The sequence below is a fragment of the Vipera berus genome, assembly GCF_964194415.1.
Source record: "Vipera berus genome assembly, chromosome: 1".
Lineage (NCBI taxonomy): Eukaryota > Metazoa > Chordata > Lepidosauria > Squamata > Viperidae > Vipera > Vipera berus.
The window spans coordinates 296,340,964-296,366,559 of NC_138202.1; the positions used below are offsets into that span (position 1 = coordinate 296,340,964).

The following is a 25,596-nucleotide window of genomic DNA, read 5'->3' on the forward strand; positions in this document are numbered from 1 at the left end:
CATTAATCATATTCTGCAATATTTTTAGGCCACTATTTCCTGCAACCATTACCAGCGTTTCAATTTAGCAATGCTTTTCTCACTTAAAAAAGAAGAAATGGAAGAAGTAATATATACTGAGAATAATTTATTCCTCATACATAATATAGTTCCTAAACTATACCAAATGCATCTTGCCATTATTTTTAAATGAGACGCCATGAAATGTTAGCTTTCTGGTTCACAGTTTTACCATGTCAATAACCTAGGTCAGGGGTCCTCAACCTTGGCAACTTTAAGACTTGTGGACTTCAACTCCCAGAATTCTTCAGCCAGTAAAGTTTTGCTGGCTGAGGAGTTCTGGGAGTTGAAGTCGGCTGAGGAATTCTGGGAGTTGAAGTCCACAAGTCTTAAAAGTTGCCAAGGTTGAGGACCCCTGACCTAGGTGCTTTCTCTCCAACTAGATATACTGTGCATGTGAGAACAGGGAGCACAAAATCATAGCAAAGTTGGAAACAAACTTCCAAACGTGGATTCTGTGCCTTAAAGCCCACTGCTTCTTCTAAGGCTGCTCTGAATATAGGATGTGGCAGTTTGAGTAGTGTGTTACAACTTAACCCCTAAGAGCTGTGAAAAGAAATGTATAAAAAGCATACACTTCTCTGCATTACTGGCTGTTCCAGAAATCAATGTGGGAGGCACAAGTGGGGGGTAGGCACATAGCCAAATCCACAACCTTCTTGTCCTGGTTGAGATATGGCAAGTGTCCAAAAATGCAACATTTCCTCTCTGCAGCCGACAGAGACAAAATCCCAACGAATTGGAGAAGCGTTCCTAAAAATGCTTCAGCAAAGGCAACTCTGCCCTACTAGTCCCTACTTACTGTTGCAAAAACTTTGCATGTTATTAATGCTCTGTCACTTTCAAATACGATTCCTTGTTTTGTCCCCGTTATCAAATTCATTCCACCTAGCACTCTTTTCCATTCTTTCCTACCCACCAGGATTGCGAGCTCTAGACCGGGAAAGCAAAGGAAAGACAGACACACGAGAGCTACCAAAATTAAATCTCTCTTTAGGAACTATGCAGCAGTTCGTTAAATTGCTTGGCTTAAAGCCAGGGGTCTTCAAACTTGTCCCTTTTATGAATTGTGGACTTCAACTCCCAGAATTCCTCAGCCAGCAAACCTTTGCTGGCTGAGGAATTCTGGGAGTTGAAGTCCACAAATCATAAAAGGGCCAAGTTTGAAGACCCCTGGCTTAAACTCTATTTCTGTTTCCTGGAGAAAAGGATATAATTCATCACTGCTGCCTTCATCTAGGAGGCTGAATTTAGACCAGTGCAGTTCGGCTAGAGTTAATAAATCATCCTGTGAAAGTCCAAATTTGATAAAAAATAATCCTATGGAGTAGTAGGCATCCTGTTTCTTTTTTTTACTTTTTTAAACAGAGTCTATACATATACAGATATTGTCTACACACATAAAACATGTCGCTAAAATATACATCCTTGCAAAAATATAAAATTTATTCATAATACAATCAACAGAAAAAGCGACTAAACTATGACCACATTCCTGGAAAAGGACAAGGATGCAACCTTAAGTGTTTCTGATTTTTCCTGTGGCATTTGGTAACCCCCTGGCTTGCAAATACTGTCTCTTCATAAAGTGCTTTGACATCTCCATGGGAACAAAAAACAAGGTCATAAATAAGGGATTAGCTCCTCTGAATAGACAGCAAAGCAAAAAAAAAAAGGCAACAGGAGGTTTAAGTTTCCCCATTTAAGGAGCTAGGTGTGAAAGCAGGATGGAGGAGAGAAAAAAGACTGGAGGACTGGAAGAGAGAAGGCACAAAATTTAGGTAAACTACAAAGTGGTAGACAAGGAAATTAAAGGATGGAAAAAAATGAAAGCACGAAGACCTAAAAAGAGCCAGTTGGTTAGTCTGATATATGGTTTACTTTTTTTTTTTTACAAAAACTACCAAGATTCATTATATGTACACATGTAGGATCAGTGGGTTCTGAAACCCGTATATTAGAAATACTTCTACTCCAATTAAGAGGGATATTTCCGCCAGGTCAGAAACTTTTAAAGTCCATTCTTCTATAGTCGACCTGGCGGAAATGGCAAAGATTTCGGCTTATTTGAAAGACCATTCGCAACAACGTTATATTATGGAGTGGAAAAAGTGGATTGATTACATCCAGAACAAATATGGGACCAAAAAGTTTCATTTAGCATTTGTATAAGTTTTGATGTGATATTAGTATTGCTTGTAGTCATTTCATATGAGCTAGAGTGCGATAGACTTAATAGCTTATTGTTGTTAGCATATGGTTGTTTATGATTGCTTTTACTTTTATACCTTGTATTTAGCTCTGGGAAGTCGGGGAGGGGGAGGGGGGAAGGGGAGGGGGGAGGGTTAGGGAGGGCTAGGAAGGGTTGGGTAGGGGGTGGGGGGGAGGGATTGTTAAAGATAAAATGTATTGAAAAACTTTTCAATAAAAAAAGAGGGATATTATATCCCACAAACTGGATCAGGGATGTATTTCTTGTCATCACCCCTTTAGGCTCAGATATTCATCCTCTCTATTGGCAAAAACAGCCCACTGGGATCTCAATCACAGATTGTCATATTCCGTTCTGGGCTCCGATGTACGTAGTGTAAAAACAGAACCGCTAAGTTTATAATTAATGCAGTTGAACTAAGATCCAGATACAACGAGCTAATTGGGGTTCCCTGTAAAGGTGATGCATTGTTTTGATTGCCGACTCTAGTATTACCACATCTGCATTTTATCACTGTACTTTCTTTTATCTTTTTAATCTCAGAACCAGATCACGTGTCCTTGTTTTCTTTTATTGACGTGGTCGTTAAGACTAATCAATTAATAAAACTATACTAAGGTATACAGATAGCCCTTGACGTACTACCGTTTATTTAGCGACTGTTCAAAGTGACAAACAGCACTGAAAAACGTGACCTATGACTGTTTTTCACACTTACGACCATTGCAGCATTCCCATGATCATGTGATAAAAATTCGGATGCTCGGAACTGCATATATTTGTGAACACCTGCACTGTCCTGACCACCATTTATACTCTTCCCAACTGGCTTCCGACAAGCAAAGTCAATGGGGGAAGCCAGATCTGCTTAATGACCAAATGATCCGCTCAACAACTGTCTTGTTAGTAATGGAAATTTGGGGCTCGGTTGTGATAGGTTGAGGACTACCTATACTGTTTTTTCCAGTCCACTTCTAAGGTTTCCAAAGATTTTCCCTCCCTCTCACCCACTTAGTAGTCAAAGAGCACCTGACCTGTTGAGGATTTGCTTAGGTTTGGGCACAAAACCTTCAGGATGTTTAGGTTTATGATCTGGCAGCAAACCTAAAAATGGGGATGGGTAGGAGGGGAGAGAGGAAGGAAGAAAATTAAACAATTTCCTAAATATGCATCCAATTCTAGTATATGTTATGTGACAAACTCAAATACAGCTACCCATTCATCTCCACTAAATGGAAATCTTGTACCTTGTTTTATTTTCAAAGCATAAAAATCAGCTGCAAATGATTATTTAAAGGGTCTAAAATTATACTTGGTTAGTAGGATGATCTCATTGTAGCAATCTGGTTTTACACAGAATCTTGCAGTAGATGCTACAATCCATCAGATTTCTAGCCTCGATTTATTATCAAAATGTGACTGACTTTTAGTTCCATGGTAGTTCCTTATCTGGTCATATGCAGCTATATGTAACTTTTTGGCTCTTTATATCTTGGACAATGGGATAAGACCAAAGAGATCAGAGCAGGAACTGCTCCGCCTCAATTTGCTTTGTAACACTGGAGCTAACAGGATTAACAGGATCTCTTGAATAGGGTCTATATTATTGATCCATTTGCTGATGTATCTTGCTATGGATTACTAAACGCATCATATAGAACAGCGTTTCCCAACCTTAGGAACTTGAAGATGCGTGGACTTCAACTCCCAGAATTCCCCAGCCAGCTATGCTGGCTGGGGAATTCTGGGAGTTGAAGTCCACGCATCTTCAAGTTCCTAAGGTTGGGAAACGCTGATATAGAACAATGACTGTAAAGTTCTATCACAGTTTAACCATAAACAATAGAACTGGAGCTCTACTGCTGGGATGTTTGCAAGGTGATGAAGCATAGTATTGAGAATGATGTTTTAGAGCAGACATGTCAATCTCACGATGTCACATGACGTCATGCAACGTATTGGGACAGTTTTGCCATTGCCGGCAACGGGGTGGGTATGGCTTCTGTGTGATGCATCCGGCCCGTGGGCCGGCAGTTTTACACCCGTTTTAGAGCAACTAAGATTCATTTTTCCCAGCTGATTCCCATTCACACAAAAGAGAAACAAGGAAACTCGAAAGTAGATACCTGCTCGGTGAGCCATTAGCACACACACTTTAATCTTTTTGTGCTCTTCTTTACAAAGGCCTGTGATGTTACGAGGTATCATCTTTCCTCTAGAGTTTATGAACTGACTTAGCAGTAAGACATCCTAAGGGAGCAAAGGAATTCAGAAATACCAATATCAGTTAAGCTTGCAAGTGATGGGGACGCAAAAGCTTCTGAAAAGCATTATGAAATTAACCATTTGACTGTTTCTGCATAAACGATATGTATATCACTATCAGATATTTTGCTCTGTTCCATGTTAAAATTATTCCCTGATGGTGCCTAGAAATGCAAAGGATACATGAAGCCATGAACAGTCAAAAGTGTGAGGGTTTTGCTATGAACAAGATCTTCAGTTTTTACTGTATTATTTCTGTCTTAATAACATTCTCTTGAATTGCTTGCCTAGTACACAGAATTTGACAACTGCATATCATAAATGGATTCTCCATGCCCTTACTACAGCTGAAAGACTGATATTGCAATGTTAGAAAGATAAATACAGTATATTCAACGGATTGAAGATCTGCTTACACTTGCTATTTTTGAGTGGATTACCTACAGACATAGACTTTATATGGATAAATATAATAAAATCTGAGACTCATTTATAAAAAATACAGCAGGTAAAAAAGCATAATCATTATCTAAATGTATTAGAAGTGAATATATTTGCCTGTTTGCATTAGGTAATAATATGTAGACTTATAATTGTTTACTATTGTAATGATATATTATACTCTATATTTTATTTTTTTCTGATGTATTTTTTTCACTTACTTTAAACACTTGTTATGACAGAATAACAGAATAAGAGAGTTGGAAGGGACCTTGGAGGTCATCTAGTCCAACCACTGCTCAGGCAGGAAATCCTATACCATTTTAGACAAATGGTTGTCCAGTCTCTTCTTAAAAACCTCCAGTGTTGGAGCATTCACAATTTCTGGAGGCAAGTACTTCCATTGATTAACTACTTCATCAGGAAATTTCTTAGTTCTAGGTTGCTCCTCTCCTTGATTAGTTTCCATTCACTGCTTCTTGTCCTGCCTTCAGGTGCTTTGGAGAATAGGCTGACTTCTTTTTAGCAATCCTTTAGATATTGGAACACTGCTATCATGTCACTCCTAGTCCTTCTTTTCATTAAATCAGAATACCCAATTCCACCAGTCATTTTTCATATGTTTTAGCCTCTGGTCTCCTAATCATCTTTGTTGCTCTTCTCTGCACTTTCTAGAGTCTCAACATCTTTTTTACATTGTGGCGACCAAAACAGGATGCAGTATTCCAAGTGTGGTCTTACCAAGGCATTATAAAGTAGTATTAACACTTCACGTGATCTTTATTCTATCCCTATGTTAACACTTTTTTTTGCCTTTTTTTGGATGATGTACATATCTTTGTGTTTTGTTTCTTCTTCTGTTTTATCTTTATAGAAATAAAATTTATTTAAAAAAGAACTTGAAAATGCTCTAACTTTCTTTAATTTTTCTCCCAACTAATAAAAATATGATTTTATTTAGGGGTTTTCTTCTTGGAATGCATTCCAAGGCATTCAACTAACATTCTCAGGCAATGATTATAAGGCAAAACAAGCCACAAGAAGCATTTCTAGATGTTCTTGGGTGAAAGTATAACTAGAATATTTAAGGTTACTAAATTACTGTTACAAAGTTATACAGAACTAAGACAACACAGCAAGTCATGGAGTAATCTAAAACTAAAGTTAAAAAAAAACACATTAGTAAAAACATGAAAACTATGCTCTATATTGTTCTAAGATTGTTCTACAATGTATGTGAGGAATATAAAATTCAAACATAGTGGCCACCTCTCTGGAAATGCACCTATTTCATAGGCTTATTTGTCAAGATTATGGAGTTTGGAATCAAGCAGCCAGAATTTACTAAAATTACAAGCAGAATGATTAACAATGTAAACTATTCACAGAACAAATTAATTTACTCAGCTGAAAATAACTTTTGAGCAATGCTAAATCTCCTTTTTCAGCCTCAGATGAACTAATATTTGAAATTCCAGAATTATAGTACACATGGTTACACTAGGACAGTGGTAGGCAACCTTGGCTCTTTTATGACTCGTGGACTTCAACTCCCAGAATCCCTGAGCCAGCCATGCCACCCCCAGATTGTGTACCAGGTCTATGGGGTAGTGCAACTCCATCCAGAACTAAGGATGATAAACCTACAAATCCTGAGGCTCCATGAACTCACAGCCACTTCATCTTACCAGAGTTCAGCTGAAGCCTGTTGTCCCCCATCCAAACCCCTACAGCCTCCAGGCATTCTGAGAGGACAGCTACATCATCTCTTGGATCACTGGGGATGGAGATGTAAAATTGGGTGTCACTGGCATATTGATGATACCCTCATCCCATGGTGTTGAATGATTTCACCCAGCAGTTTCATGTAATGTTAAAAAGGAGTGGAGAGAGCCCTGAGCCCTGTGGCATTCCACAAAGCACCTCTTGCTCCCTATCAATACCAATTGGGACCGGCATTGAAGAAAGGAGCTGAACCAGTGCAAGACTTCATCCCCCAGCCCCAGCTCCTATAACTGGCCCAAAAGGATACCAAGGTTGCTGGTATCGAAAGCTGCCAAGAGGTCAAGAAGAGCAAGGATGGATGCACTACCCTATCCCGTTCCCATCTATAAGTATGACCAATGCAGTTTCTGTCCCATAATCAGATCTGAAACCTGGCTAAAAGGGGTCCAGATAGTTCGTTTCAGCCAGGACCCTCTGAAGCTCTGGAACACCCACCTTTCCCACCATCTTCCCTAAAAAGGGGAGGTGGGAAACTGGATGGAAATTGTCTAGGCAGGTGGGATCTAGTGAATATTTCTTAAGAAGGCAACAGACCAAGGCTTCCATAAATTGTCCTGTGAATAACCCCTCCTGCAGGGATGTATTAATTACTGCCTGGACCCCCCTGTCACTCTCACGGGCGCTTTTACCAACCAGGAGGGACAAAGATCTAATCAATAAATTCTTGCACTAACAGCTCCGAGGACCCAGTCCACTTCCTCAGGTCCAACATATTCAAATAGCTCCCAGATAATTGGGTGAGTCCACTCCCTGGGATCTCCAATGGACCTGCTCCATGTTTGGATTCCAACTGAGAACAAATCTGAGTGATTTATCCATCAGGTACTCAACAAATTCCTCCGCACAGCCCTATAAATGTTCATCAGAACCCTTCCCAAGGAGGGACCGAATGACCTTAAACAGAATTCAACATCCAGTGCTCCAAAGACATTTGCTTCAGATATTTTATGGATGTTGTTGGAATGAAGCAGAAGCAGCAAATTTTCAGTTGCCTAAGAGCATCTCCTACAACATACTGAAAATGCTACATCTATTATATTCCAGTTTATTGCGTGTAGCAGTCACCTGCTGAAAAGAAATATAATGTATTTAACATTTTAAATAGAGAGAATGATAATAAGGGAAAGATGCTGTTTCTTAGCCCCGTTATATGAGAGTGCTTGTTTCCAGATTCAATTTGACCCAATATGAGCATTACCCCATGTGTTCCTCAATTCTAAATGTCACTTTAAAACAAAACAATAAGACTCCACCCTCTTCAGGCCTGCAGGCTGCATTAAACCATTTGCTGCTTGTTAACAAAAGCCTCAAGTCTTCTGTGCACAATAAATGCACAATTATATGCAAAAGATGGAAAGACTGGACACTACCCACAATTGAGGAAATGGATGGTGAGGATGATGAAATTTGCTGAGATGCTCAAACTGACCCCTTTGATCAGAGAAAAAAACATATTTATTTATTGTTGACTGGAAACGCTTACAGACTTTTTGCGTGAAACATAAAAAATGAATTTATGATTTTGAAAATCAGATTACAGAAAAGAGAGTGCTATGTTGTAACTATAGAGTAAGAGGTAAATGCACATTTATACTTATAACTGCTGTAAAGAAAATCAGAAGCTGCTTTTTCTTATTCTCCTTCCTTTGCACTTTTTACTTTGCCTTTCTTTTTCCCCTCTTATCTTTATTCCATATTAGTTGGTTAATTTTTATCTTTTTATATGCACAAACAGGCCCCAAGTCCAACAATGTAGTGTTGCTCATTCAGAGTTCATCTCTGCTACAAGGCAATGGAAAGAAACAGTGTTTTAGGGTAACAGAGAAACAAGTGCAAAAGGGTTAAAAGAAAAGAGTATTCTGGCAGAGATTAGCCCTGCCGTCATGTCCCATGAAATTAACACTGTGCGCTAATGGGCAGCCAAGACTACAACTGCAGCTTTGCTTTAATCACTGGGCAGCTCCTGGGAGAGGCTGAACTCAGATTCCCACCCCTGTAATCTGTAGGATCTGAGGAAAACAACTTGGATTGAATTAATTTGGAACTCAGAAGCAAAGACTGGAGTTCGGTCTCCATTCTCCACTGCCAAAGTGAGATGACATTTACTCATGATCAGACTAATCGTGTTCCAAGCAAGGGAAGAGGAAATAAAGCTTTGCCTTCATCTGGACAGAGTATTTGATTTCTCCTGCTAGGTAAACAAAATCCATCATGAACAATGTATTCTCTGGAAGCAGAAATCTGGCTGGAATGGTGGGCAGGACCAATACCCAAGGCCACCTGGATTCCTGACAAGTGCTAATAATTTGACTAAATGACCTTCGGGATTTGTTTATACAACCAGCACACTCTCATCCCATGCTATTATTTTGGGTTGCACAAAATCTGCTGCTTATTGTTTAGCTCTCTTCTGGCAATTCTAACCACCTCTGTTTCAAACAAAGCCATATTTTTTTTTAAAAAGGCTAAACATAATTAAGTAACTAAGATGTTATTAAACTTAAAAAGTGTAATAAAAACAAAGTTCCCTTTATCTTCAAAACATAATTAGCTTCTTTTAATTCTTTCAACTCCATAAACTTTTCAAATAACCTGAAGTCTCCTGGTCTGCTGTTATGTGGGGGGGAAAAAGAAGATGAATTGGTAAGTTTTTAATTGCAGGACCAAGCAGAGCCTGAGTTCAGTGCCTTGTTCCAAATGGGAAAATCACTTGGTCTTGCTTTCGGAAGCTGTTTCAGGCGCCCATGGGCAGGGTTTCACTCACATTTCCCAACGGGGGAAGGAGAAAGCAGCTGAAGTAGAGGCAAACTGGGAAAGTAACTAATAGTATCAGAGAGGGATTAGGGATTCTAGGGAAGAAGTTTTCCTTGTGCACGTGCAGGCTAGATTAAGCCAGAAAATCACAAGTTCCCTGTCCTTGCATTAAAGCACTTTAATAACAATTTCCAATGATGCAACAACTATTATGGCTCATTCTTCCCCAAAGGAGGAGGTATGTGTTCCATTAAAAAAAACACTAACCAAAACGATTATGGAATTCTTATTTCAAAGTATTCAAATCTCCAGGGCTAGGTGAACAGTGACCCAGAGAAGGAGAGTCTTGTAAGAAATGTTTTCTGCCCATAATTGTTCCAAAGTTCAGGATTTTAAAACTGGTGAATATGTGACTATGATCTTTCAAAGTCAGATTTTATTTTGCGGTCAGATGTTGTATCCCAGTCTCTTAGTTTGCTATTTTTTTAAGTGGAATATAGCTGAGTGGGGGACAAATGTTGCAAAATTGGATGTGTCAGTCAAATAATGTATTATAAATATGAGGAGTTTCTGATATACATGGAGTTAAAAGCATAGCTGCAAATTCTCTTTCCTCCTATTTCGTGGGCATAATCTATTCTCTTTTGGAATAAGACTTGATGTTAGGACAGCTTGATGCTCATCAGCTCAGAAATTGTGCTTTCCCATGCACTGTAAAAAGTTGCATTGCCAAAATGTCCAGTTTCTGTCTCTTTTGTGATATTGAGGCTGCAGATTCATTGGATGGATTATAAGCTAAATAAAATGACACTGCATACTTGAAAAAAAAAAGATTTATATCCAGCCTTTCTTAAATAATACTGCTAAAACTATTTAGTAACTTTCCTTGACGTGCCTTTTAATCAACCAGGGACACAGCTGTCTAGTTTGGATTATGTGTCAATTTCTTTTTTTTCATCCAGTCCATGATTAATATGGATTTCAACATTATGGTATTTTACTGTTGAGAATTTTAACTACAGCTGGAAAGATATTGTCTAAATTCAAGGCTTACTCACTGGAAAATAAAAGGGTAGACCTATAATACTGATTTCTTTTATTTATCTTGGAATCCTTAGTGTTTACTTAGCAGAAATTGCCAGAAATAGCAGACCTCTGATTAGAACTTGGTTTTCTTAAATGTGCAATCAGTCACAAAATCAATGATTTCATGAAATCGTGACAGAATGCTTGTAACATGCGTAAGTTATATTACATTCAACAACATAGCTGGTCAGCAACGTGAAAATAAAGTGAGCTCTAACAATCTGTAGAACTACAGATTCTAGTTCTACTGTGTGTATAAATGATCACCAATGTTCCTAAGAAGAATAAATGGCTATTATTCCTTGGTCTTTCTAGGTAGGATTGGGGTAGATTTCAGTATTAAGACCCTGGCAATCAGTTAGTGTAACTAACTTTAGAAATTTCCTAGATTCCCATCCAAGAAGATAAAAACCTTCTCCTGTCAAATCACGTGAAGTTGTCATATTTATGAAAGAGATCATTTTGCTAGGCAGCAAACGTCAGTAGAGAGGTAACTTATACATGCTTATGTGTGCAAAATACAGTTAGATGTATCTTAACATTGTGCATACTGTATGTACACATTATGATCACATTCTTTACTGCAGGGGTGTCAAACTGGCGGTCCGCGGGCCGGATGTGATATGCGCAGCCACGCCCACCCTGGCTCCACAAAGGCAAAAAAATGTCATGATATGTCACGTGATGTGATCGAGTTTGACACCTGTGCTTTACTACAATTCTCTCCCTTTGAAAAATTACTGCCAACTACCATGATGATAATTTGCTTGCTAATTTTCTTTTTCTTCTCTATTCTTTTCCTTTAGTGTGATGCCTCTAAGAATGTAAATTATTGTTTTCAACTAAAAACAATGTTCTAGGCATTAGGTTTTGCTGGTATGTAATTTAGCAGTAACAAAGTCTACACATGTAATTTTGCTTCTCAGAAATCCTGGCATTTTGCGCAAAGAAGAGTTGACCTCTAAGACAGTTGATTATTTCATTAGACAATACCAGGCATACAATTATGAGAACGATCTAGAAATAACTTGATTTAACTATACTTTATCCTCAGCAGGAGGATGTCAGCATGGCTATATTTTAGCAAGTATTAGAATAAAAACTCACCATATAATCGTACTTGTGTTTCAAGTTCCACTGACAAATAGGACAGTTACCAGAAGGATTTGGAGGGGTTGGGCTTTTGACATCTTCTATAATTTTGCCTTCGATCTAAGATATTAAGAACAGGGAAATTTTGAGTCCAAGCTTCAAAAACTGATGCTTGAATTCCTACATTAATTTATTCAGCACATACAACATCAATACATCAAACTGCAGAAAAGGATAATTAGACTTAGCTGCTACCAACTTACATTTCAGAGAATGAACTTGAAAAAAAGGAAAAAAATACTTTGAATTTTAAGTAGTGCTTTGCCAGAACCACAACCTTCTGAAATATTAGGAAACTCCCTATTAGGAGGATCCTGTCTTACAAAGGGGATACTGACTGTCTGTCTGTCTATCTATTTCTCCAAAAAGCAATAGAGCCCAGAGTCATAGCTAATCATGCTCAAAGATGTAACATCTCATAATTGCTTCTTGAATGACTAGGATGTTACACATTTCCCAAAGCCGCTCCACTAACTTTAAAGTGGCTAAAGTTATGGGAATTCGTAACATTTTCTTTGGGGAAGTATTTTAACAAAAAACTTATTTGCCAAAAGGCATTTTCTGTCAACTAGGTTCCTGTTCCTATTCTAAAAGAAGGTCTGAGGACGTATTTGAAAATGTGGCAAATTATCATGGGCATAATCACAAAGTATCTGACTTGGAAATTTGCTTGCTGCAAAAGATATTTAATCATTTTCTTGGAAAGGTTTAAAGGCAGAAGCTGGGTTTAAGATCCAAATGCTTAAAGCCCCTTATTTTTGTTTTATCTTCAGTGCAATAAGGTATTTCTAAAAATAAAACTAAGTCTTCTGAAAGTGCTTTGAATTTTGTTCTTGACATATTTTGATGCCATCAAACCAGTCTTGAACACTATTTAGTACCGCTAATAAAAAAAATAGGGACACAGTTGTAGGGCTAGTAATCCACACTTAACATAGACAAGGCTGCCACCTTGAAATGACTTATTCATAAAGTGGATAAATAAAAGAACTTAATTTTTAGATATTAAAACTTGTAACCCTTTATGTAAAATGAGTTATTAGTTTAAGCCTCAAATTGATTTAATGTAGTTATTACTACACAAGAACTGTATTCAAATGAATGTTAGTGTCACCTGGCTCAAAAAAACTGTACAGCAATTTAGACAATAAAAGACTTCATTACACAACTCCATATGAAGCATAAATTACTTTGGAAAGGTCCTGAAAATCGAAGTGTATGTCCATGCCCTCACCACAAGTGTTTTCACAAAACCACGCTAAGTGCTGGATGGGAAGGCAATCTACTTTTCCAACAAAAGGGTTCTCTCTTTGCCTTTGTTTTTCAACTTGACATTTAAGATACAAAGGAGAGAAGCAAGCTATCCAGGAAAACATTTTCAGTTTACACTTATAAACCAGGAGAGAAATAAAAACCAACATTTGCAAAGCATATTTAAGTTTATCTGTATTATGTCAACATCACAGAATATTCTTTTTCTCGTGAGTACATTCACCCACCAAAGCACACAAAGGAATTTTCAGTGAACCACCTCCAAATTCTATAATTCTTCAAGAGGCCATGAAAATGTCACTATTTAGTATTAAAGGGCAATAGTACATTTTTGTAGTCTTTGTGACTATTCACAAAAGTAAAAGCATCTTAGAGAGAAAGAATATTCTGTGCTTCATAATCAAAGTATTTTGCCTTGCTATCTTCTAAGTACCCTTTGTGGTAAGAGATCCTTGCTTTCAAGGAAAAAAAAAAGATCTGTGCCACAACAATACATTTGCAGCGCTTCAAAATGTCTGTGTTTTCCACAGAATTCCCTGTATCCTAGTAAGCTATCAATGTAGGAAACAGTATAACAAGCTACATAGACATGTCTATGAAAGCTCTTGGAGTTGGGTTTGACTCAAGACAGCTTTTATTTTCACCTTACCATGTTTTAAAATGTAATTATTAGCTCTTCTTTAACAGACAGCTAGAAAAAAAAAGACCCCTACTCCAATTTAATAATATCTATGAAGGAATCTAAAAGGCTCTTCTCATTTCAGTTCTTTCCTTTTAAGAAGTTTTTAAAGAGGGTCCTGGAAGTTCATAGTCTTTTTCCAGATCTGCAGGCATACCCTACCCTGTAAGAAATTGTGGTTTTTACTGAAGTAACTAGGGATTATGATATTATGTTCTGAAAACATATTCAGAAGGCTAATATAAAGAGTTAGGTAAGCTTTGTTCAAAATCATACTGAGATTTAAATGCATATTGATTATTCGTTGAAAGTTACTGTTCCATTTTTCACTTGAAAGTTGATGGTTTATAAAAGTTAATATTTGTAATTCAGAAAGTATAGCAAACTTACCGTTGTGGTGTTCCCTTCAGTAGTTTCTACAACTGCAAACACAAAAATGTTAAGATATTTTTAAATCCAGTAAAGAAACTGGGATCATGAAGAGCACTTTTACAATTCCTGTGACCTAGTAATAAATACAGTATTAGAATGGAAATGATGTTTGAGAAAGTTAATATGAAATTCAATACTCAGCATTCATCCAAATATTTTCTCTAGTATCACTCCACAAAACTCTCAGAGGGAGAAAGGGCAATTAAAACAAATTCAGTTTATATGAAAGGGAAAAAATCTGTCCTGTTTTCCAGATAACTGAAACATTATACACTAATCCTCAGCAGTAATTATGTGAGAATAATTTGAACCTATTAGCATACCAAATATTTTCATGCTGAAAATAATAGGTAGCACGTAATATGTGGAGAGAGGTTTTCCATGGACTGGAGGGGGCGTGGTTTTGTGTGCTGCCTGCATCCTGGGGATGGGGATTTCCTTGTTTGTGTGGACCCGTTGCTGGCATGGTGTGGCCTGGTACTGGTCCATGGACTGGGGCTTGGGGTCCCCTGTTCTAAATGTCTTGCCATTCTGGGGAATGTGGAGACGATCCTCTACTGAGTGGAGAAACTTGATATTCTGAGAGAAATAAACAAGCTGAAAATTGACGATGGCACAAGTGATGGAAGAGTCAACACAATGTAATCTCGTCAAAGCTTCTTATCACTATGGTTATGGGGTCAGCAAAAAAAAAATCCTCTTTTTTGACATCTCAGAGAATACTTCCTAATAGTTCAGCACTTTTCGTACTATAAATGATCTCCTTTTATGATACATATTCACAAATAATGAAAATACAATCATTTATAGCCACTTAATTTGGAAATGGCTATTTAGTCACCTCCAAAAGTGGGAAGATATTTATTTTGTCCTAGTCAATGAATGAATTTCAAATCCTGAAGTCCAATACATGAAAAAGATGTTGTGGTTAAGTATAATCCATTTTATGTGTGCATGTTTTGTTCCTGCCTGATAATTTCAAACACCCAGAGTGTGTATTCCTGTCTCCTTTAGAAAAAGTAACACCTCAATTTCAGGAATGTTTCTTTGGAAAATCTCACTCTTAGCCCCAAATGCTGGTGGTCATCTCCTTGTCTGTTTCATGGTTGAAAAGAATTAAAGCTATTCTCTCTGGAGTAAAAGGGAACAGCGAACCTTTTCCTGTAACCAGTGCTTTCCTTAGGTGCTGATGGCAGGGATTTCCTCTTGCACTTGTTTTCAGCTAGGCTGCGGTCAATCATTTCCCCTAACAGATTCTTTCCTCAAGTTTAATCCACAAGGCTAGTTCTACACTGACTGAAGGTCCTTGATTCTCTCTGAACTTGTTTTCTTGCAAACATTTTCATTTCCCAAAATAGACGTTTGATACTATTGTAAGGTTACTAATTCCATGTTCTTACTACAGCAGCTTTTCCCCAGTTTAGATGCACTGGCTCCCCGCCCCAATCCGCATCACGAGGGCCAATCCAAGGCACTCTCTCTATTACACATGAACTTTTCAATACAGGTAGTCCTCGATTTATGACCACAACTGAGCCCAAGATTTCTGCTGCTAAGTGAAACATTTGTTAAGTGAGGTTTGCCTCATTTTACGACTCTTCTTGCCACAGTTGTTAAGTTAGTAATATGGTTGTTAACTGAATCGATTTCCCCATTGACTCTGCTTGTCAGAATGCTGCAAAAGGTGATGACATGACCCTGGGACACTGCAATTGTCATAAACATGAGTCAATTGCCAAGCATCTGAATTCTGATCAGGTGACCATGGGGATGCCGCAATGGTTGTAAATGTGAACACAAGTCACTTTAATGACTTTCTTCAAACGGTCATTAAATGAACTGTTGTAAGTCAAGGACCATCTGTACTCCAGTGCATTTTGCTACGAGAGTGAATTCTCCGACCATACAGATCCCAGAGGAGGAGGAGAAAGAGATGGTGGATACCCCATAGCTGTATACGGGCATAGGAATTTTACATATTTGGGTATTTGGTAGTGTGGAGTCCGCTCTTGCCTTTCTACCTTGCGCTACCCGTGCATCACAGGGATTACGAGTACGTGCCCATCCATCCCCGGACTCTGAGCGAAAGACTGTAAAAACTGCACAGAAACGGCACTTCTCTCCAGCCGGTTGCCAGACATCGCCTTGGAGGAAGGCGCCCAAGATGCTCAACGACTCTGTCCTCGGCCAGCGCTGGAGCCCGGACGTTGCTTTTGAAGCCTTACGTGTGGAAAGGACACATCGGGCACTCACCCTGCCGGAGTCCGCGAAACGGAAGCCGGGTCCAGGCGCTTCCTAAGAAGCGAGGCAAAAGCGCTGTAAATCGAGAGAACAACGCCGCTGCGGGAGCCGCCATCTTTGAAGTGCTGAGGCGCTTCCTCTTCCGCTTTCAGAGTCCCGCGATTGGAGCAAGTCGGTATCCGACTCCGCCCCCCCCCGCCCTCCCGGAACTCTCCCGGCTTAGAAAAGCGCTGCCCGGTGTCTAGTTCACAACTGGCGGGAGGCTTTCCCTGGGATTTGAAATGCGTTTGTGGAAGCTTAGCCTTTTCCAGTACGGCAGACAAGGATCTCATCCACGAAATGCATTTGATCTAACGATGGGTTACGAAGTCCTGGGTTCCTACGTGTTAAAGAACCCCAGTGTTCCGCCTCCTCCCCCCCCCGGGAAGGATGGGACGCCTGCGGATTTCGCTTTCCGCGTGGATTTTGTGGCTTTCCGCGTGGATTTCTTATTTTGTAAATACGAGCTCTAAGCTGAACCCCGAAGTGCTGCTTTTTGTTAAGAAACATCAATGATTTTAATTCTTACACTGCTGATTCGGTGTTCTCAGACACAATTTGGAGGGATAGGAAAAAGCCAGAGTTACCAGATACTTTGACTGGCAAAGGAGAACTCGGACTTTCTTGGCATTCATCACAAAAAAGGCCAAAAATGTACTTGGGGTCTACATGTATGTAAAATTACTATTTCCAGCTTTGGAAATACTGATTTTTCAATTGCGATATTTTTCCAACAAATCTGTATAGTATTTTCAAGAACGCGTTAGTAATAATACAATGCGGTTTTCAAATTTTACCATAGAAACATATGACCAATTGTGATCTACAGACTTGATCATAGATTTCAATTGGCTGAATCAAACCTTATTGCTAGAATTAGGAAATAGTCAAATCTAGGCTGTTGAATCTGTTAATGGATGAGGGAAAGAAAACAATTTACAAGGTCACAATACATGGAAGTTTGAATAACTATTGTTGGAAAACAGTCACACCCCCTAAAAAAAGTACCTCAAAAGCCAGGCAATACTTGCTTTTAATGCTATGCTTACTTGACATGAGATCAAAAAGGAAGACATATTTCTCTTTGCTGGACATTTGGTAACCCTAGGAAAGGCTGAAAATACTACATAAGGGCTCATTCACACATCCCCCTAAAAGCAGTCTGAGTGCCTTGCTAACAATTGTTCCAGTACAGGTCCTTGTGATGCTGACTTCCCTCTCCAGACTTGTGGCAGAAGCTGCTTAAATGTAATTATCTTGCTGTTGTGATTAATCTCCATAGCAATCTATGAAAGGAATATATTATAAGTAGGAGGGAACTGCAACAGTGGAATCAGCAAAATTGTGGATGAAGTGGGCTTTGCTTTCCCAACACCCACTTTGTTCCCCATTTAATTTTTCTTGTATAACCTAGGAAATAAATGGAAAGTAGTCTCATGGCCATCTGGATTTTTGCAGTCCAGTTCTGATAGCATTAAAGTTTAGATACAAAGTTGAATACCTGAATATATATCCCTGTTTGCTTTTTGAAAACTACCTTTTTAACATTTTAAATATATATTTGATCAGAAACAATATTAGGACAATTTGGAAATATATATACAGACATGGATCTTACTTACTCCATCTGTCAACAATTCTTTAACAATTATTTTGACTCTTGGCCTTAGTTTTCTAACTATATACTGAAGTCAGGATAGATGCATCTGCAGCCTAGTAAGAAATGTAATTTAAAGATTCTCGTTTAGAATTTGAACCAAAGGAATAATATCTCTTCATACAAACAGCTTAAAATTTTATCTCCCTGAATGACAAAGTCAGTGTTCTAGGAATTGATATTAAAATATAGCTCTTTTCCTAGTAAACAGGAATAGCTGGAGTTTTTGAAAACAAGCACACTATTAGATTTCTATATGGGAGAATTTCTATATGTGGTAGAAGTGGTGGGATTCAAATATGTGAACAACCGGTTCTCTCTGTGGATGCCACTTCCTGAAGTCCATTCTGGGCCTGGCCAACAAAAAATTAGGTACTGGTACTGCCAAAGTGGTGCGAACCAGCTGAGCCCTACCACTGCACGGTAGCTAATAATAAATATTTAAGCTGAGCAAACAATTGTCCTCAGCTTCATCTGTAATTCAGGAAAGAAAGGAGACATAATTCCTATTAGAGTAATGGAAAGAGAAAAGAAAAGCATGTCACATAGAAAATCATAAAATGGCAGGTGTTAATAGAAAAATTGCTGACTTTGCTTATGAGCAGCTCTCACCATCACCAATAGAACTGCAATGATGATACTGTTTTTGGATAATTTGGATAATGAAGCAATATGTGTCCATTATTTGAATCAAGATGGAGAATAGAAAGAAAACAGCTCTCATCTAGATTTAGTTCCTATTGGAGAGCTGGGTGTGTATCTTGCAGTGTTTCCAGTAAATCTAGTTTTCCTGAAGACCTTTAGATGAAGCTGTGGGAGAACATAGTCTCATGCTCCATTACTCAGCTATTAACATTGCTCCACGTTGGATACCTCAGATTGCCTTCACACTTTCAAGAGTCCACAATTCTATCCTCCCTCTTATTAATCTAGGGGAGTAACAGGTTTGTCCCAATGTGTCTCTTTATTTTTTTTCTGTGGGCAAGTGCATAAGCCTGTCTTTTCTCAGCTGAGGAAAAAGATTTTACTTTTCAAGTGTTGAGCATGTTCTGCCCAGTATAGTTGCATGGTCCATTTGACGTTTTCCCTTAGGCCCCTTCCTTTCCTTTATACTCTAGAAAGTTTATTTTCTCTTATGTAAAACCATAGATGCTTAAGGTCACAAGTATCATCTTGCAGTTGACTCATGGCAGAGATTAGCTTGTATTGCAGTATGATAGCAATTCATTTTCACCACTGTTGACAAGGCAAGTAGCTACTTATGAGCCTAGTTTAATACAGTTTTCATGGTGGTTGTTATATTTTCCTCTTAATAGCGACATAATTAAGAGCAATTGTGCATAAAATGTCACCTAATTTAATGCAAATTAACTGTTCTTGTAGCAAATTGGAACCAGAAGACAGCCTGAAACTTTATTTACTTTTTACTTATCTGATTGGAGTGGATTTTCTTTCATGATTGTTACGTATAAGTGATTTAGTCCTCAGGCTAAAAACTCTATGCCAATTTGAGCAGAAAGCCCTTTAAAATGTAAGCTTATCATATTCAGATTCCCCCTTCCCAGTTCTGAATTTGGAAAGATTATATCTTTAATCTTCCCCTGAAGAAGAAAAGAATCTTTCAGCTATTCTTTGTACATTGGAAGGAAGAAAAAAGGTGTGCAGTTTTCTACAGTTATCTCCATCAAACATGACTTGAGGGTATTGAGTCAGTAAAACTCTTGTTGTTTTTTAATAGGAACCTTAAGATGAATCCTGGAGAAATTCCATGACCCAACATTTTGGAAACGGGATATACAACCTGCCATATCCTAATATTTTTTTCCCCGAGGCTTTTCAGGAGAGTTCATTTTTGTCTAATCATGTTTGGCTGAGAAAATTTGTTTTGGTAATATAAATGTTCAGGAAACCAGTTTTTATTTTTGTTAAGGAGCTTTGGAATGGGAACAATGGCTCTTAAAAGTATAGTGAACTACAGCTTGAAGCTTTATTTTTTTGTAAAAAAAATACATTAAGTAGGATAAATGTAAATCCAATACTTGAAAGATCACAGATTCCCCTCTTCTGATCTAGATTATGGAAATCTATTGGTATTTTAACAAGAGAAATAAAAATAAAATTAATTATGAAATATCTGAAAAGCTGTCATAGAAAAACAGGATAGAATTATTTTAGTTGGATGCCAGAGAAAAACAAGTCCTAATTATAAAAACTGTCCACCAATGGAGAATTAATGGGAAGTAGTGGAGCCTCGTTTACTGGAGGTGTTTAAACTAAAACTAGATGACTATCTGTTGGGTAGGGTGTGTAAGGGATCCTTTTGGTAGGCACAGGTTTGGACTAGATTATTATTTATTTTTAGAGTAGAATACAATAGAATAACAGAGTTGGAAGGGACCTTGGACGTCTTCTAGTCCAACCCCCTGCTCAGGCAGGAAACCCTATACCAGTGATGGTGAACCTTTTAGAGACCGAGTGCCCAAACTGCAACCCAAAATCCACTTATGTATCATTGGGTGCTGGATGGGCGTGGCCCTTTGGGTGGGTGTGGCCCTTTGGGTGGGTGTGGCCCATTGGGTGGGCATGGCTGCAGACTGGGTGGGACTAAAAAGTTAATCAATTCCAACTTTGCGACAACTTTTTTCCCCCGCAAGAAGTTGAAATTGATTGATTGAACCTTTTTTTTTGCACATGGCGGAGGCCTAAAGCAAAAAGGTTTTATAAAACCCAGCTGAAGGCCTAGGATTGGGCTGACGGCACGCGTGCCCACAGAGAGGGCTCTGCGTGCCACCGATGGCACCCGTGCCATAGGTTTGCCACCACGCCCCTATACCATTTCAAACAAATGATTGTCCAAACTCTTCTTAAAAACTTCCAGTGTTGGAGCATTCACAACTTCTGGAGGCAAGTTGTTCCACTGATTAATTTTTCTGTCAGGAAATTTCTTCTTAGTCCTAGGTTGCTTCTCTCCTTGATTAGTTTCCATCCGTTGCTTCTTGTCCTGCCCTCAGGTGCTTTGGAGAATAGCTTGACTCTCTCTTCTTTGTGGCAACCCCTGAGATATTGGAGCACTGCTATCATGTCACCCATAGTCCTTTTCTTTATTAAACTAGACATACCCAGTTCCAGCAGCCGTTCTTTATATGTTTTAGCCTCCAGTCCCCTAATCATCTTTGTTGCTCTTCTCTGCACTCTTTCTAGAGTATCAACATCTTTTTTACATTGTGGTGACCAAAACTGGATACAGTATTCCAAGTGTGGTATTGACACTTTATGTGATCTTGATTCTATCCCTCTGTTAATGTAGTCTAGAACTGTGTTGGCTTTTTTGGCAGCTACAGCACACTGCTGGCTCATATTTAAGTGACTGTCCACTAGGACAGAGCTTTTCAACCAGTAGTATGTGTACCACCTGTGGTACTTTGCCACGTAGCAGGTGGTACCTGACTGCTAGCCAAGTGTAGCAGGGGAGGGGAATGAGCCAAAGCGAGCCAAGCCTGAGGGAGAGGCAGCTGCAGCTGCAAGACTGTCTGGGCTCAGCAGAAGCCCAGGAACCACAGAGCTCCAGCTAATTGGCTCCAGCTGGAGGTGAAATGAAGAAAAGGGGGGAGGGGAGAGGAGAGGCTATAATAGGAGGTGGTTTGGGCAGGAAAGGGAAAAAAAGACAATGGGGACAGAGGTTAGCAGGCAGGGAGGAAACAGAGAAGAAGCAGCAGCTGTTGCTGGAAGAAAAGTTCCCCTGGTTCGTTTTCTCCAGCCAGGAGAATGCAATCAGTGCTGATGAAATGAAAAGCCGGCATGTCGGAAAAGAGGTGGGTTTATTTAGTTCTGGATCAGCTGGTAGCTTGATTGGGTCACCATAAGGATTTTTGTACAGTTTTTACAGCATTTTGTAATTCAGAGGCTCCTTTGTGTGCTTTGGTTATTGGAATATTTTAGCCTGTATTTTAGCAATGAGTCAAAAGTGTTGACTTCTGTAAGTTTAATCCCTTTAAACAAAGGTACTTAGTTTTACCCCCTTATCTTGAGTCTGTCTATGGCCAACAAGATGCTTGTGGTCACCCTGTTCCTGCTGGACAAAAACGCTTCCTGGCTTTTGACAGCACAGGACATCCTAATAGGAAAGGAAGCCCATTTGATAGAACCAGTGAAGTCCCCAAAGTTTTTGGTGAAGCTCCCGGAGCATCTATAATTGCAATTTGCAGCACATTGCTGTGTTACAAAAATTCAAGAACAATAACTGCAAAGACTCCAAAGTTTGCATCAGAAACTCACTGACCTAAGACGTTTTGAAAGTTCAGCCTTGTTGGTAATGTGCTGTTCCATTATTTCTCCCCAGCCCCTGGAACCCTAAGAGTGCTAATTAAGGAATGCACTGAGCAAAAGGCAGAGGTACATTGCAATTTTGCCCTCCTTTCTCTGCTAAGAAAAGGAAAGGGACAGGCAGAGTTTTCAGACTGATTTGGTGTGCATGGTTTTGCACAGAAAGAATGTTAGAACAGTGACCCTGATTATATATTTAGAATGTGTAATAGAAAATATTTGCTGCCAGTTTGATTTAGAAGAGTAGCTAAAGAGCACACAATGAAATGTTCAGAGTGGAAAAATATAAATAACAGCAAATGATGATATACTGGATAAAGAAACAGGAGAATAGGTTCCAGGATGACAAAGTGGAGAAGACACACTTGAAAACGTTTATATTTCCGGGGTTCCCCGCTTTTCCTACTGGATTTAATATTTTTTCATGGTAAATTAGTTATCGTAACTTTATTAGGGTTCTTTCAGACTAAATGTAAACAAGTCAGCTCCAGTGGGGAAAATAATTGAAGTTGCAACCAAGTTCAAGTTTGAAATCATTGATTTTTAAGAGAAAGATAAAGTTTTCCCCGCAATTGTTTTTATTGGGCATTGTTGTAGATTGTGATGTTAAAGAAACTAACTTGATGTTGAACATGATAACGGCAGCACGATTACTGGTGGGACAATATTGGAAGAAGGATAGTTTGCCCACTGTAGAAGAATGGGTGTTTAAAGTTTCGAATCTTGCAGAAATGTCTAAGATTTCTGCTTATCTGAAGGATCATTCACAGGAAAGATATATTTCAGTTTGGAGGAGATGGATAAATTATATTCAAAACAAATATGGGACTAAAAAGTACCATTTAGCTTATGAGTAGATTTTAGTGGGATATTGTTATTGGTACGTTGTTTGTAGTTATGTTAAAAGAGGGTTAAAGCACATTATGAATTTGGTTAATTGTATATTATGCATAATTTTTATTTAGAATATGATTATTGTAACTATAATCCTGTATTTAGCTCTGGGAAGTGGGGGGGGAAGTGGGTGGGTTTGGGGTGGGAGGGATTTGGGGATATATTGTAAAATTTTGTTTTTGTAAAACTCTTTAATAAAAAAAAAGAAATCATTGTTTTCTGCTCAAGTGTACATTCATAAAGGGAAAAAAATGTTAGTGCAGATTTAAAGCCTGGAAATCATGCCATTTCCTTTTTCTTCATCAAATCCTAATTGTAACAAGAGAGACAGGAAGGAAAAATAATTGTGATCAGAGATTTTTGCTTCTGTTTTTTTTTAAATCAACTTCTGAGAGTGCAATGATGACATAGTGATGTAAATTGGAAAGGGCAGGACCAAACATTTTGTTGCATAATCTGATTTGTTGTGGACATAATGTACCATTTGTTTCTTACTGAATGTGTATTCGGTGGTGGGGAAACTGGCAACATTTAACAAAATATTCTAGGCGCTTCAGTAGCCATAAAAACAATTTGGGAATGAAGTATGTCCGGTGGGCTATGAACTGCCACATGATGCAAGAGGTCTTTAAGTTAAATGTATTTTTATCATGTGAGGTTTGGTACCGTGTTATAATGCCTTGGTAAGACCATACTTGGAAAAGTGCATCCGGTTTTGGTCACCCAAGATACAAAAAAGATGTTGAGATTTTAGAAAAAGTGCAGAGAAGAGAAACAAAGATGATTGGGAACTGGAGGATAAAACATACAATGAACGGGTTACAGGAACTGGGTTTATATAGTTTAATGAAGAGAAGGACTATGAGTGACGTCATAGTAGTCTTCTAATATTTGAGGGGCTGCTACAGTGAAGAGAGGTTGACCTATTCTTCAAAGCACCTGAGGGCCAGACAAGAAGTAATGGTTGGAAACTTATCAAAGAGCGATCCAACCTAGAACTAAGGAGAAATTTTCTAATAGTAAGAACAATTAATCAGTGGAATGGCTTCCTTCAAAAATTGTGGTTGCTCCATCACTGGAGGTTTTTAAGAAGACATTGGACAGTTATTTGTCCAGAATGGTATAGGATCTTCTGCTTCAGCAGGAAGTTGGACTAGTAGACCTCCAAGTCCCTTTCAACTCTTTTGTACTGTTGTGTTATAAATACATGATGTCTTCTTACAATATACGCATATTGTAAGCTATCCAGAGTCACTTGGTAGACTCTTAATTTATTAGCTGGTTGTTGTTTGACCATTTGGGGATATGTAGTATTTTCCATTTTGTGACTAGGGTTCCACATTTGGCTTCAGCATTGCAAATTCAGATAGTACTCTGTTGTGTTAGTATCACTGTCTCCATTTCAGACTCGGCAGATTTGCTCTGCAGCTTAAGCTGCTTGCTTTCCATGTTGCCTCAGGCTGCTTCTTAAGCCAAAAATGGAAGTCTCAGTTTATGTTGCAGTGGATAGCAAGGGAGCTAGGCTTGTGGTAACTCCAGGCGCCAGCTAATATTAGACATGATTGATAATTTCATAGCTTCTTACCCTTCCTGTCCATGTAGAAAAGACAAACCTTGGGTCCTGGGTGCAGTGGTGTGCTACTACTGTCTTTTCTTTTTAGGGATTGTGGCCTCCTCACTAGGAGGGATGGATTTGTACGAGCAGCCGGCAAGCACACGGACATGCATGCAGCTCCGTTCACGCAAGCGGAGAGTACACACAAGCATGCACGTAGCTCCATTTGTGTGAGTGACAGGCACACGTGCCCGCTGCTTCTGTGGCCTGGTTCCAAACAGCTCATGGCCCAATAGTGGGCTGCAGTCCGGGGCTTGGGCACCCCTGCTATGGAGAACCAAGGTTTTCTGATTTGGCCTACCACAGTTGAAGACTGTGGCTGCTAGGGGAAAGTTTTGAAGAGTGGATATGAAATGCATTTCCAATGGGCTGGGAGTGAGAGGAGACAATGCCATCTGTTTCTGCACTTGGCAAGGAGGAAGTGACCATATTAGTGATAGCCAAGCAGAAAGTGCAGATCTATCCTCGGTTTCAGAATCCAGGTAATATTTGAAATGAGTTTCAGGATATGCATGTGAAGTATAGAATAAATCTCGGGTTTTTTTTCCTTCCACTTCATTTGATATATTTTGCAATTATTGGGGATTTCATCAAATAGATAAAACTCTGGAGAAAATGCTCTGTGCTTACTCTTCCTTTCATTTACTTCCAGCACCAGTGTGAGAGACTCAGCACATATTCTGATAGCA

The 25,596-nt window shown here is 38.9% G+C and overlaps 1 protein-coding gene across 2 annotated transcripts in view; it reads right to left on the bottom strand.

The window, feature by feature from the left end:
- MRPS18A (mitochondrial ribosomal protein S18A) overlaps positions 1–25,596 on the bottom strand; it is a 44,997-nt gene that overhangs the window by 5,527 nt on the left and 13,874 nt on the right. Inside the window, exons 1-5 of one of the 2 annotated variants that reach the window (XM_081330612.1) lie at positions 16,392–16,506; positions 14,097–14,128; positions 11,711–11,815; positions 4,399–4,522; positions 3,307–3,376 (exon numbers count right to left, since the gene is read on the bottom strand). In XM_081330612.1, coding sequence (XP_081186738.1) covers positions 3,307–3,376; positions 4,399–4,522; positions 11,711–11,815; positions 14,097–14,128; positions 16,392–16,494 — 434 coding nt within the window. In that variant the 5' untranslated portion in view covers positions 16,495–16,506. Of the gene's footprint in view, positions 1–3,306; positions 3,377–4,398; positions 4,523–11,710; positions 11,816–14,096; positions 14,129–16,391; positions 16,507–25,596 lie in introns of those variants that run through there. The other variant, XM_081330613.1, reaches the window with a different exon arrangement.